Consider the following 15,674-nt stretch of genomic DNA (forward strand, 5'->3'; position numbering starts at 1 on the left):
AAAGTCAAACACATCTGGGATGGCATGAGGGTGAGTAAATGATGAGAGAATTTTTATTTTTGGTGAACTATCCCTTTAATATATCATGTAATGTTCCTTCTCAGGTAAATTGATCTTGTTTTAAGGACGTTTAGACATTTTTATTGTAAAACAAGACTGAGGTACTGATTAAGAATAGGATTTTTGGAGTGCATATGCCTTATGTCAATATAAATCACAAGAGATTTCAATAAATAACTTGAAACCCAACATTCACGTGAAGAATTCCACACGGGGTAGCAGGTAAACCTGCTCAGTTGACAGCAACAAACTTGTTGGAAATACAGTAGAAATTATGAATCTTTCTTTCTGTTTCTGTTTCCCTCAACACCCTGACTCCTGTGTTAAGTGTAGTTCATGGTGTTAGCTGCAGGGCTACAGGCCTGTGAATGTGTGTGTATATGCACGTGTGTGTGTGTGTGTCTTACACAGGAGCAGTGCGGATTATGACAGCTCGCATTACCGGCTGTGTTCCTGCTAACTGTGGCTCTCTACCTTTGGGCTAGAGCCATGATAATTCCCCAAGCCTACGAGAGTTAGAAACCAGTGTAGCAATTTTATGCTCACCCTCATTTTCTATTCTCTCTCTGTCTTTTCAGATTCTTACAGTCATGGAAATGTAATCAATAGCCTGTGTGATTCTACCATTCAGTGTATTGGAATCATTAAATGTGGCATCTCTTAGTTTATTACCTTTTTATGACATTTCAATGTAGACATGTGATCCCAAAACAGTAAGTAGATATGAGTGCTGTTTCTATGATGTCATTTACTGTATCTGAGCAACAAACACCTAAGCACAGGACACACCTCTCAAGGACGTTCCATCTCTCCAGCTCTCTATTCAGAGAAGGATTTGCCCATCACACACTCTCATCACAGGCCAATGACAAGCGATAACTGACACCCTTTGGCACAGGAGCCTATTGTGTCAATACCTCAGAGAGATAACATCCTGCTCTCTTAACACACAAAAACAATCCACTCAAACACAAAATACATGCACACTTGCATGCTGCTTCCACTACAGACTGAGAGAAAAATTTCCATTACATATTTTTTTTAGTACCTTTTCCTGTGAGTTAGCGGGGTCTCAGCGGAGGGAAACCTGATATCCTTTAGTCTGATGGGATCCATATTTGTGTTAACCTGCTGTCAGGACCCCAGTGAGGGGTGGTGTCTGAGGTCAACGCCTGACTAATTTTTAAACGGATCAGCTACACTAGACCAGATGGAAAAGGGCCTGGACCTAATAAAACTCACATCCTTAGAAAGTAACCGTTTCATTTTCCTGCACCCCTCCTCGTGTCTACCTTGTCTGGAACTGTGGAGCACTGTAGACATTTGTGTAGCACTGATGAAAGTCAGCAGAAATATGTTATAATATTTTTTGGAGCATTTTTCTGAGAGAGACAGAAGGAGAAGGCAAGAGTTATGGGGAAAGAGAAAAAGAGAGTGAGAAGAATGCAATTTAGATATTTATAAGACATTTTGGCAGGGGAAGGTTGATTTTTGTGAAAGCTGTTAAGCAAATTAATTGGTTCTATTTTACTTCCAAATCAAAAGAAGCAAATACAAAATTAAAGGATATTTTGCTTATAGAAAAGCAAGCCTATTTATAGTGGGCCATTAAGATTATTATTATTGTGTTTTCTTTACATTGTGACAGTTACAAAGATTGTACCCCCAATTCTCATCACTGAAATAAAAATAAATAATTTTTTATTATAAGATTTATTATTAGAACTGAAAAGTATTTTTACATCATAGTACAGTATTTCCTTGGCATGGCCTTTCATTGTTTCTTTTATTGGTAAAAGAGCATATTTAGTTTTTTATTCTAAAAAAGTAAACAAAACTGACTGTGTTGCGGTAATGGGCATCATCATTGAGCACAATGGGAATTGTAAAGTAAAACGTCCGGATGTGTTACAGTAATGAGAAATTGGGGGTAAAGTGTGCTTAAGTGTTCTGAAAATAATGGCACAATGCAAATCTTAATGGACATAAAAGTAAGCTTCTTTTTTTATGCAAAATATTCTTTCATATTGTTATTTGTTTTATTGTATCTATTTTATTTTATTATATATATATATATATATATATATAATAAAATAAAATAGATACAATAAATATATACACACACACTACGGGTCAAAGGTTTTGAAACACTTGACTGAAATGTTTCTCATGATCTTAAAAATCTTCTTGATCTGAAGATGTATGCTTACATTTTTGAAATTGATGACTTGGACCAAATAATAAAGCAAAGCAGCCAATAATTGCCCAATATAGATGGGAACTCCATTTCTGTTTAAAAAGCATCCCATGGTGAAACCTCAAGAAGTTGGTTGAGAAAATGTCAAGAGTACAAATTCAGGCAAAGGGTGATGCTAAAATATAAAACAATATATATATATATATATATATATATATATATATATATATATATATATATATATATAATAAAGAATGAGTTAGTGTTTCAGAACTTTCGACCGGTAGTGTTTATATAGTAACATACATATACAGTATATGAATATGGTAATCAATCAGTTCCATGGTATTACCTGTCCGATGTTGAAACTGTTACCATCACTGAACCATGTTATTACCATAGTACTGATATATTATGAAGATACACATTATTAAGTAAACTATATTTATATCAAGCCTACATACTGCCTTGCTACCTTTCTGCACATTGCTGTTGATCCATATCATCCTCCTGTGCTGGCGTCATATTGCACAAGTGTGTGTATGTAGCTGGTGTGTTTGAGAAGGCTGCACGGCTGGGTTGCTGTGTGCCAGCACTTGTAGCCAAGCAGATGGTGACCTGCGCTTGAACTTCTCCTTTGCTCTCATTTGATCAGCTGGATTTCATTTTGCATGCATGCTGAGGACTAATTCCAGGAAAGCAGTAATTCTTTGTTGCTACCACCAGATGGCGATATTAACCAGCTTATAATACCTACCGTATGTTGCAGAGAAATTGAGGACTTATTTTCGAACATTAACACATGACAGAGAAAAAAGATTATAATTAAAATATGGAAATTAAATGAGTAAATCTTGACAGAAATGACAGGGGGTGGTGGTGCATACATTTTAAATGTTAGATGTTTTATTTTTATTCAGCCATAGAGTTGCATGAATGTGTTTCATGTCTGTTCATCCGATATCTTGTCATTAGAGCCAACTTAATGATATCTGAAAAAAAGGCATTGTCTGCAGAGTGTCTCTTCCCATTTTCAATCTGCAGTCAATCTGCAATCAATCTTATCAGACATTCTTTGACAGCCTTTTCACATTTTTACAAATTTTTATGCACTCTTCCTCTCTCATTCACACTCGCACAGACAACAGTCATTTATTTGGAGAGCTTTCTGTGAATACCCAGTGTCTGGATACACCGTGTCATAATGTTCATCATCATTGTGCACGTACAGTCTCACACACATACACACGCATCTTAACAAGAGTGTGCGTGTGTGTTCATGCTTCTGTGTGTGTTTGCTCAGCTCTCAGGCAGGGTCTTATGAATCGATGATCATGTGGTATAAGAGAGATAGATGGCTTGGAGCTCCATCTTGTCTCCTCTAATTGTAAAATATTAGTTACATTAGACTGTGTTGGGTGATTAATGGAACTTATTTGGATGTGTCCCTTTCTGGCCCTCCCCCCATCGAAAGTCTTCTCCACTGACTCCTCCGAACTGAGGGATTTCTCTTACGGCAGACAAATAGGTCCTGGAGAGAAATAGAAACAGAAAGTAAGGACATGATGAGAGAGGGAAATGGAGGTGGAGATGGAAACAGATAGACAAGAGAAAGAGAAGGGAGAGTTGTAAAGGAAGCAAGCAAATATTCCATTACATTGTGTAGCAAAATTACTGCCAGCAAATACAAAACCAATTGTGTTGGTCAACAACAGATATTCTAAGGTACATTTCCCTCACGGTATCAGATAAGGCTCGTTTTAAACCTTAAAGATGTGCTCAGTCATTTTTGCTTATATTGTGTTGACCCATATTGCAGTTGTCTTGGACTCATACTGACACCTAGCAGCGTGAATGCAGCAACACCAACATATCAGTTACTGATACTATCGCAGAAATACACTATTCACAGTCAGCCTTGATTCATTTATTTTGTCTTTTACAAAATGTCCAATAATAGAAGGGTTATCAAAAAAAGAAAAAAAAAAAATTGGCCCCTATGAAGCAACCTGCTCCTTGTAGAATAAAATAGCTTTTATAAGGCTACTGATATGACTAGAGTCTTCATCTCATGTGAGTGTACATGATTTAAAACATATTTTTGAACAATACTATTTATTTTTTTATGCATAAAACCTTTTAAAAAGGGAACTTAATGACCGATTGCAACCCTATATAGTTCACCCAAAATGTCTATAACTTTCTTTCTTTTGCTGAACACAAATAAAGATTTGTTGGTCCATTTAATGAATGGTGACCAAATATTTGAAGCTGAAAAAAAAGCACAGAAAGGCAACATAAAAGTGATAAAGTCTCCAGTGGTTTAGTCCACAATTATGATAAGTGTGGATGAGAAACAGGTCAATATTTAGAGGAATAGTTCATAAATTCTCTCATAATTTTATCACCCTCATGCCATCCCAGATGTGAATGACTTACTTTATTCTGCAGAACACGAATGAAGATATTTAGGAGAATATCTCAGCTCTGTAGGTCCATACAATGCAAGTGAATGGTGATCAGACCTTTGTAGCTCCACAAATCACATAAAGGAAACAGGAGTAATTCATCAAACTTCAGTGGTTAAATCCATATCTTCAGAAGCAATATAATAGGTGTGGTTGAGAAACAGATCAAAATGTAAATTCTTTTTTTACCCTAAATCTCCACTTTCACTTTTACATTTGAAAGTCAATTGAGGTGCCTATTTAGTTTCACTTTCACATTATAGTAAAAAATAACTTTTTGTGTGTTTCTCACCCACACCTATTACAGTATATAGCTCATAGAGTCATATGGATTACTTTCATGTTCATTTATGTGATTATTTTACACTTGCATTGTATGGACATACAGACATTTTTTTTTTTGTTCTGCTGAATAAAGAAAGTCATACACATCTGGGATGGCATGAGGGTGAGTAAATGATGAGAGAAGTACACAATTATATACCTGCATTAAGTCAGCCCTCATCGATAATTCTGCACTTTCATGGGAATAGATCAGTATTGGTATATAAAGGCATGGTTTCCTATCAGAGCAGGATCAATGTTGACTGGAAACTGTAGGGAATGTTATTGATACCTGGGAAGATAAGCACTTAGCCCTGCTGGAGGTCCAGGACTGCGCTCTGCCCCACTCATCTCAGCCAGCCATTAGAAAGCCATGGATCATGTTATAGCCAGCAGAGCAGCACCTGCTGACCCAGTACTGGAGCTTAGTTCACCCACAAACACCTTAATTCTTCTCAATTGTCCATATCAGTTTATCTAACTCCTTTGCCCTGGTGCTCACGGGGAAATACATGTTTTGATTAACTTTTAATTGCCTTGGAGGTCTTGAGGAGCTCCTGGTCTACTAGAACTGATTTACAATATCATGTAAAATATGTGATTGAAGAGTCCGGGAGTGTTGTAACACATTTTTGGTCTGTTTTTGTGTATGTGTGTGTGTCTCAATATTTGATATAAAATTCCCATACTTGTCTGCTACAGAAGTAGTCTCCAACTTATCCCTAACCTTTGTAAATTATGTCAAGTACAAAGAGTGATGTTCTTACAACCTTCCTCAGAACTGGGAAGAGTTATAACATTATTAGAATATACAGATGTTTTAAATTGTGTGCATGGATTTATTATGGTAATCAAATTGATAAAAAATAATTGACCTTCCATCCACCATAACCTCCCCCAAACCCAATTTAACTTTAAACACTTTAATTCAAACAATAAACTGATAATCCTTACTCTTGAATGGTTACTGGTAGGTGTGTAAAGTGTAAACTATAATGAAGAAATAAAAAAATTTGAATGTGTTTTTTTTTTTTTTTTTTTTTTAATAATTTGAATATTTTATTTTAATATTTTAATTCAAAATGGTAGACATTATAAGGAACATTGTGATTAAAAATTCAAAATATCAAACAAATAAGATATGGTAATCATATGGCATCTAAGGATCATGGAATTGCCATTTGAAATCACTCATAACCACTATATATAATTTGAAATGACAGTGGCACTTTTTTTTATTTGTTATGACCACTTTCAGAGTTTGAGAGCAATCAGTTTGGAGCTGGTCTCTTTTCTTTCTCTTTCACACATATGCACACACAATGGTAGACATTTTTTATGTGTCTGCAGTGACAGCTCAGCACTGGAATATGCAGCAATATGCTCTATAGGGAGAGCGAGAAGTGTGCAGTACAGCAGATGAGTACTCATGAACTCTTCCTCCCCTGGCCACACAGATACCCACACACAGACACACAGTCCTGCTGAGACTGCCTGACACATCACTCTCATCACATGATGTATATACTGCCTTATACCCATGAGCTTTTCTAACTCTTGGCCAATCACAGAGCTCCTTGTAAGCCCTCGCCAGCACCTCTAGTACACTCTCAGTGAAGGAAGTGGTATATTATCGAAAAAATCTTCCCCTAAAACTTTCTCTTCACAGTTACTCACGTCCACGAGGAAAAACAAAAATGAAATGACCCGGAATACTTCAAATAATTCCTTTTGTTCATAAAATAGAGAACAGAAGCAAACTTAAGAAGATTGAATGGAGTTATAGTGGCAGACAGGTTGGGAAATGTATAGCAGATGGAAAGCGACTATTTTTGTGAATGTATTAAGAGGTACTTTTGGAGCAGCATTTAGTAATCTTGTTCAGTGTTTAACATGGGAGCTGATTCCCCTGTGGAGCTCTTAGAGTTTGCCTTTTAATACCTCCACACACACACACACACACACCAATTCCTTCTTCCTCTGTTTTGTTTTGTGTCTTTTTTTTTCTGAAAGTGTGATGTGGCTTTTGAAACTTCCTCAGCAAGGTTTTGGGAGCATGTGGGGAGAGATAGTGCGTGGCGCACTAATGTTGCGGAGGGATTTGGGTGAAGCTCTCTTTGCTGAGTAATCTCCCAGCCTTTACAACACGCAGGTTATTACTGGCCGACAGATGGTACATCACTTTTTACTGCTCACAGCTTCTGTGGCTTGCATTCTCCCCAGACACACACTCCCTCTGTTTTTCTTTATCTCTTCCTTCTTTTCCATATAGATGACACTCAAACACACATACACACACTGGACGAAAGTGTCCTCTCAGTTACAAACAAATACATACAGTATACTATACGTGCTACGCAAGTACACTTAGATGAACACACCCAGAAAATCCTGTGACAAAAAAACATACACACCATCCCTGCAGGTACAGATTCATTAAAGATGCTTTGAAATATCACAATGGCTTAGAGTCTTGTGACAGGGCGGAGGGCGGGGCCGTGATTCTGCACACCTGGCCCCTAATCAGGCTAATCAAGCCTCAGAGAGGGATAAAGGCCGACTGGAAGCTGCAGTGCACGATAGAGAGAGAGAGAGAGAGAGAGGTTTACGGGCAGCTGTCCGACAACTTTGTGTGTTTGTCTTTTTGGTTGAGTTTTACATTAAAATATTATTTATAATGTCAAGCCGGTTCTCACCTCCTCCTTTCTGTTAATCCCTTTACAAGTGTATTTTTATCTTTTAAGCACACTTTGTTTGGCTAAGAGAAACGCATTATAGGTTGAATTACAGAAATCAATATGGCATACAGGGTGAGAGTTTGAGTCAGACAATGATCTCTGGGCCAGTTTTGCATTCAACCAAAAATATATGTACAAAACAAACCTCATATTAAACGTGACCCCTGAGCAGAAGCGTTTAGCATAGTTCAGTACTGAATCAGGTGACCTCATCCATACCTGCAGTTTAAGTTGAAAGGATATGAGCGTTTAAACCCTTAATCATCCATAGAGCGGATGTCTCTCTCTCCTTCAGTATTCCTATCTCTCTCGTTCTCAGGCTAGAGTTACTCACAGTTAGCATCTGAAAGTCATTAGAGGCTCTGCAGTCTGTCAGGTGCCAGCTCACACACATGCATACATAGATGCACACAAACACCCCAATGAAACCAATACACACAGTATACCCCCACAGAAGCCACACACATACAGAAACAGACATTTATGACATGCTCATGAGCTATTATTTTTCAAAGATGTGCCACAAATACACAGGGACACATGCTGGAGTGTGTAAACACACACACACACACACACACACAAGCACGCACGCACACAAGCACACACACACACGCATGCACAAACACACACACACGCATGCACGCACACACACAGCAAAAGTGCTGAAGCCCTGCAGGTTCTTTCTGCTGTGTGGGGCAGGGGATTCGTCATGTGCTGATGAGCTGTTATAATAATATATGAGCAAATCACAAGCATTCTGCAAATTAATCATTTTTCCTCCTGAACACCCTTCTCCCTCTCTCTCTGCCTCTCTGTCACACACACACACACACACGCACACACTCACGTACACAAACAGTCTTTGTTGCTGAGCGTTGGAGAGTGTGACTTCTCACAGACAGAGGTGAGAGGCAGCACTCTCTCACAGATGGTAGCTCTGGCATCAGATGGAATTTATATAAGACTAATTTTGATTACATGCCAAAGCATCTCCATGTCTACATGTGTGGGAGCATGTGTCTGCTTGCTTACATACTTCAACATGCAGCCATATTGTTCAAATGCATCTTGTTGTTTTCTTTGTGTCTTTGTTAGAATGTGTGTGTGTGTGTGTGTGTGTGTGTGTGTGTGTGTGTGTGTGTGTGTGTGTGTGTGTGTGTGTGTGTGTGTGCGTGTATTTATCACTTTGTGGGGACCAAATGTCCCCATAAGGATAGTAAAACCCGAAATTTTTGACCTTGTGGGGACATTTTGTCGGTCCCCATGAGGAAAACAGCTTATAAATCATACTAAATTATGTTTTTTGAAAATGTAAAAATGCAGAAAGTTTTCTGTGAGGGTTAGGTTTAGGGGTAGGGTTAGGTTTAGGGGATAGAATATAAAGTTTGCACAATATAAAAACCATTATGTCTATGGAAAGTCCCCATAAAACATGGAAACACAACATGTGTGTGTGTGTGTGTGTGTGTGTGTGTGTGTGTGTGTGTGTGTGTGTGTGTGTGTGTGTGTGTGTGTGTGTGATGAAATTCACAAAAGAGAATGAAAAGGATGTAAAAGGAGAGCAAGGGAGCAAGAGAAGGAGACACCACAAGAGGGAGCATTAGACTTGGTCTGGGAGAAGATGAAGAGAAATTGATACAGACTAGATACAATGATATTAAGACAGTGGTATGTCAAGGCAAAAAATTATTTAAGCGATTTGGTAAATGTGAAAATGTTTTATTTTTTGTTTTCATGTTTGGCATGATGGACATTGGGAGTGTGAGGGACAGTGACGGAGTGATATCAGGGAATTTGCAGGAAGTGGGTGTTGTCGTTTGTTCTCCCACCTCCTCCTCTCCTTTGCCCTCTTATCTCCACATATGAGGCCTTCAGGGGTTAATTAGGGAGACGTGATAATGGCACACTGCTGAAAATAATAGAACTCTTTTTCTCTCTCTCTCTCTCTCTCTCTCTCTCTCTTTGTCCATCTTGAGAATATTTTTGAAAACGAAGGGAAGTGGTTATAAAAATGTGATGAAACACATACATACACATGCACACATGTCATTTCTGTGTGTCTTTTAAAAAAATAAAGATAAATAATTTTCTGAGGCTAATTTATATTTGAATGTTTGTTGGCCCCAAAAGATTAAAATGATTTATTTGCCATTGCTAACAAGTACACTAGAGTTTCCACTCACACAAGATGGACAGTTTTGGGAATCAGAGCAACAAAAAAAAAACTTGGATTGACATACTGTTGAAGAAAAGTGAGAGTGAGAATGGAGAAATAAAAATCTAGTTCATGTCACTTGGCACCTCAGCAGTCAATAGCAAGTAGATTCTCATTTGCTGGGGGGCTTTAAAAAGAGAAATGAGAGAAAGAATCAGGGAATATCAAAGAAAAATAAATAATGTGGACATACGTAGTGTTTCTCGCTCACATGTTTACCTTACTAAATTACATGCTATAGACATCTTATAAGAATGACAGCCTTTCATTGTATGGAAAAATGTTCCACGGAAGACAGAAAGTTGTAGAGGTTTGGAACAATATGAGTGTGAATAAATGATGACATAACTTAAACCATGCTTTTCAGAAATTCTTTAACCAGTTTGTTTAACCTAGTTTCCAAGTGATAGAACATCATTACAAATAATTTTTTATGATTTACTGTATTTAAGAAAACATTTCTAGTCATGTGCCCCTCACAGGCATATCATAACATGTACATATATACACACACATGCCCAGGTTTCATGTAAGGATTAATGGCTTCCTCACATGAAAGGGGCTATAACAAAGCAACAGCATAACACAAAATTGTCATATTTGTGTATTGAGTTTGATTGAGAGAGAGAGAGATGCCAGCAGAAAAGAGAAAACATATTAATTTGAGGAAGATGTTAGCATGCTTCTCTCTGAGTCAAACCCTTTACCACCACCTGAAAACAAACATACTGAATACTTGTAGCATGGAACACACAGTATGACAGGTTGAAATCTTTGTGCATACAATCTCCAGTTCCCTTTGTCATTTGGCAACTTGCAATTGCTATCCAAAAGTGCCCCAATTAGTTTCTGTTTATGTAATCGAGACAGAGCTATCATTGGAAACGCTTTGAGAGGGCGTGTAATGTGTATATTTATTTGATATAAGAATAATGTGTCCTGGCACAGAACACCCCTCGAAATATGATACATTGTAGCCAATTATTTTGACCACCAAATAGGCACCCTGAAGGGGCAGTATTATCTCACTTTGAAAAGGAAGCTGGAGGAAGCTTTCCCAATGAATGCGGAGAGCTGAGACGGAGGTTACATATCAATAGGCTTTCTCCTTTTGTGTTTCTCTATGAGCCCTGTTAATCATTTACCTGCGGCCCTGTCAGAGCCACTGTAAGCACGACATTCTCCAATGCATATTCCTTCCTTTTCTTTCTTTCTTGGGATTCACACAGTTGGACCCCTCTATGACAATTTCAAGCTCCCTCTGCATTTGCCTGAACAGACGCTGCTTCAGGAAAAGCAATGAGATAGGGGAAAAGAAAAGAAAGCTGACTTACAGTTGGTGACACTCTAGTTCGCTCTAAGTACAAAATGGCATGAGAATATTCTGCCTCTCAGACTTAGTGCAATGTAAGGGAGTGTGAAATTAAAGTGCATATAAATGAAATGGCCGGGATTGTGCATCGCCAGCTTGCTTATCAGACAACTGGAACATTGCAAGCTCTAAAATTTGTAGCAATCCCCTTTGTACCAAGGCCTCAGCAGACATTGTAGTATTCACAAGCCGCTGAGATTCCAAAGCCAAACACAAAGTGCTTATAAATCCTTCTTTTTTCTGCCACACACATACACACACAGAGACAGCGGTGCACACACTCACTCCGAGGATGTGTACAGTACACCTTTAATGCAGTTGCTTTACATTCTCTCCACCAACGCAGCTGCTATTTAAAACCCTCATGTTAATTTGATTTAGTGCTTTTCAAATTGAATTGAGAAAAATGGAGAGCAAATGTACTGTTATTAATGTTCTAAAGTAGCACGTAGCTGAAAGTGCCTGGCTTTGCTCTAAGTGGATGGGCCCGATAAGAGAGCCAGATATGATAGGCACGTAATCTGCATTTCTCAAACAGACTTGTGTGGGCTATTAAGATCCATTGTGTACAGTGCACAGATGATCAGATCCAATCTCTTAAACAGTTGTACTTGCTCCAAACTGAAAAGAGTACTTGCTAAGTTCTGTAGAATACCACACAATGAAAACATTTTCATTTGAACAGCAAATAATATCCACAGTTTAAGTTGGATCGAGGAAATACTCATTATACATACTGATGAGTCAAAAGATTAAATCTCTTTCAAAACTAGTTGTGAATGCAATTGAGAACCTTACAAATGGTGCACATTTTTATTTATTTATTTATTTTACTTGATACATTCTCATGTAAAGGGGCTCCCACATTAAAGCAACCTGATCTGATAGAATCATGTTATTATACATACACCTACAGCAATACAGGCACTACGACAACAATAACTTTAGTTCGCTTTCGCATTAGATTATTAATTCATTTACACATACTTTTCACTCTGCTCCTCACACAATATATCTTATAACATCAAAACACTTACTGTAGTGATACATGTTCATTTTGGCATACATAACCAACTACATTTACAAGCTTATTCAAATGCAATTAAGTTTTGCAGTAGCTCAAATGATAGAGTGTTATACACTTATAATGCAAAGGACAGGTACGCATTCAGTTCAGCACATGAGTCGGCACATGATCTGAATGTGTCATAAAACCACAAATTGACATGGTTGCTTCAGAAATTTGCTTTTTATGATATTATCAGTTAGGGTTAGATTTAAGGTTTAGGTAAGAGAGGTAGGTAGGTTTTGTGGATTAAAAACTTGATAAGATTATTAACAGTGAAAACCATATCTGTTTGGGAGAATATTTAACTTGCTTTTAACACCACATTGTGTACATTACACATTTAGAACTTATTTTGATCATAAAAGCTAATTTTGCAAACAATTCTGTCACAGTCAATTTTCATGAGATCAGACAGGATTAAAGGGATAGTTCTCACAATTTTTTTTATTATGTCATGACTCACACATCCCCATGTTGTTCCAAAATATTTATATATGATCCAGGGATTTCTAAAGACCTTCAGGGTGTGTATATATATATATATATATATATATATATATATATATATATATATAAAAGATTGTGAAATAGGTTGTGGTAAAAGATAATTTATGTGCGTAATATGAGCAGTTGGTTAAGTGAAGTGAATCCGTCAGTCATTGTTTACATGCAACAGCTCTTGATTGCTCGTATTACTACTACAGGACTACAGCTAGAACATAGCTTTAAATGGCTTTAACGAACAACAGCATTACAGCTCATCATAGCTGAAAGACACAACAGACTAATTATTTACACCTCAAGGTGGTTACCGCTTACTGGGTTTCCACATTGGAGAAAAAGTACTGTTCAAAATGGCAGAGAACATTGCGGTTTCTATAGTGAAAGATTCTTTGCATCGCCTACCGCGAAATAAGGTGAAATACCCCCACTTGGATAGCTATTTGTCCACTGAGAAAGCTGATCTCCAGAAAGCTGACATTATCTCTGCTTGAGTGTGGCAACAGGTGATCACACATGCTCTATCTCTCTCTCTCTCTCTCTCTCTCTCTCTCTCTCTCTCTCTCTCTCTCTCACTCTCTCTCTTTTTCTCTCTCTCTCTCTCTCTCTCTCTCTCACTCACTCACTCACACACACTCACATCCATCTTTGTTTATCCAATAACTTGTTCAAAGCAGCACAAGCCGTGATTCTATTTCTGAAGTGACATTTTTGAATTACTGACGAATGCTTGGACTCATTCCATGCACAAATGCGTTTTTAAGACCCTACTCGGTTTTTTCAAATTCTTTCAAATTTACTTGTTCATTGAACTATTGTATATAAGCAATATCACACTTGCAATCATGAAATTAACATTAATAGTGACTGAAGCTGTCATTGTACCTAACATCTCATTTTGTGTTCAGCAAGGAAAGAAAGTCACATAGGTCTAGAACAAGGGTGGTTGAGTAAATTTTGATGACAGAATTTAAATTTAAAGAATTAAGAATTTAAAATAAGCCATTCATTTTGATCAAAATCATTCATTTGAATCCTTTCAAATGAATGGCTATTCTCATGTGACTTAGATGAAGTACAGGGTGCTGGTGTGTCTATAATGATGTTGGTTTCTCTCCCACACACAGGTCATGGATGTCAGAGGCCGTTCCAGTGCCGGTACTGCCCCTACAGCGCCTCTCAGAAAGGCAATCTGAAGACCCACGTGCTGTGTGTGCACCGCATGCCATTTGACAACAGCCAATACCCTGACCGTCGCTTCAAGCGCTCCCGCATAGACTCTGATATCTCTGGGAACACGGACGATGGGACCACAGGGGAAGGTATTTCTGGAGATACTCCTCGCTCTCTCGAGTGAAACAACATAAAGCCTGATCCAGGGATTTCTAAAGACCTTCAGGGTGTGAAGTGATGATGTACTGTAGTGATTATCAAATGTTAGGACACCACATCATAAAAGCATTCCCATCGCATTATGCTTAAAGAAACACCCTTTTGAGGAACTGTCTCATACAGACATTCCATATTGTGTGCATTGAACTCCCAAATCCATTCACTACGGCCTCACTAGGTGTTCTCTGTGAAACACAGAGCAGAGATGATGAAGCAGAGAAACCAAAATCCTGTTTCTGATGAGTCTGAAACTAAATACACAGCTCTTATTGGAATTGCCTGAATTGAGCATTGATGTGACATTATTGAAGAGAGAGAAAAAATGACAATATTAAAAAAGAAGACTGTCATTAAATTCCTCAGAGTGACTTTTGTCCCAAAAATAATGCTTTTATCAGAAAAACGATCCGCGGCAATGATTTTGTGAGTGTTGGAAGGGAAAGAAAAATGGAGGGGAGCTGTTGAACACACCATTCAAGAACATGACACCACCAGTGGCCATTTGCCCAGCACCACTGACACACAGGGATGGAGCGAGCGGACAGAGGGAAGTGGATGTTGAAATGGGGGTGGGGGGACTTGGTGCCAGCCTGACTGGAGCTGTCATCACAGAGGAAATCAATTCAACCTCCTCCCATGCTGCTTTCATTTGCCCCACCCCCCTTCCCCATATCGCCACTCCTCGCTCTTTCACAACATGTCAAGAGAAACCTTAGTCGCCTGTACTGCCAAGCCGCAGATGGGTCAGCCAAAGACCTGTCTGATGACTAGTAGCACTTCCTATCAGCATTCCTCCCAACCTCTGTTTCACCCATGGAAAAGGTTAGAAAAATCTATGATGGCCAATAACATTGCAAAATAATCAGTGGATAATTTATTTATTTTATTTATTTTTTCACATAGTGGTGCAGTTTTAGAATGTAATTTGTAAGAGTATAACCTTTGGGGCAACACAAAGTGATAGGGAGGCACCTGCTTTATTTCCATTCAATGCTTCATAACAATAGAAAATATATTTTTCATTGTTCTAGATTCTAAGCGGAGGACAGAAGGTAAAGTGTACAGATCTGCAGGGAGGTGGCCAGTACAGACTCTATTTACTGTAACTGCTTAGCAAGAGACTGAATGTGTTATATGTAAAGTGTGATTTGGATATAATATGAGGGTACTCTAGCGCTTTTGTGGGTTTATTTACTTGCAGCAGGTCTATCTTCCTTACAGAGCTCCTAGGTAAAAATGCATTATGAAGGAAAACTGTAGATATAGATAATCACTTTCACTGCTACCTGTCTGTCTAAAGTACAGGATTATTATTATAATTATTATTATTGTACTGTT

General features: G+C 38.1%; 1 protein-coding gene across 4 annotated transcripts in view; it reads left to right on the forward strand.

Annotated features, from left to right (window-relative positions):
• LOC127651699 (zinc finger protein 536-like) overlaps positions 1 to 14,500 on the forward strand; it is a 217,589-nt gene extending 203,089 nt beyond the window's left edge. For all 4 annotated transcript variants that reach the window (XM_052137659.1, XM_052137679.1, XM_052137664.1 and 1 more), the window contains one exon: positions 14,072 to 14,500. In XM_052137659.1, coding sequence (XP_051993619.1) covers positions 14,072 to 14,301 — 230 coding nt within the window. In that variant the 3' untranslated portion in view covers positions 14,302 to 14,500. The remainder of the gene's footprint in view (positions 1 to 14,071) is intronic.
• The last annotated feature ends 1,174 nt before the right edge of the window (positions 14,501 to 15,674 follow it).

Source organism: Xyrauchen texanus, chromosome 1 (genome assembly GCF_025860055.1).
Source record: "Xyrauchen texanus isolate HMW12.3.18 chromosome 1, RBS_HiC_50CHRs, whole genome shotgun sequence".
NCBI classification, from domain to species: Eukaryota; Metazoa; Chordata; class Actinopteri; order Cypriniformes; family Catostomidae; genus Xyrauchen; species Xyrauchen texanus.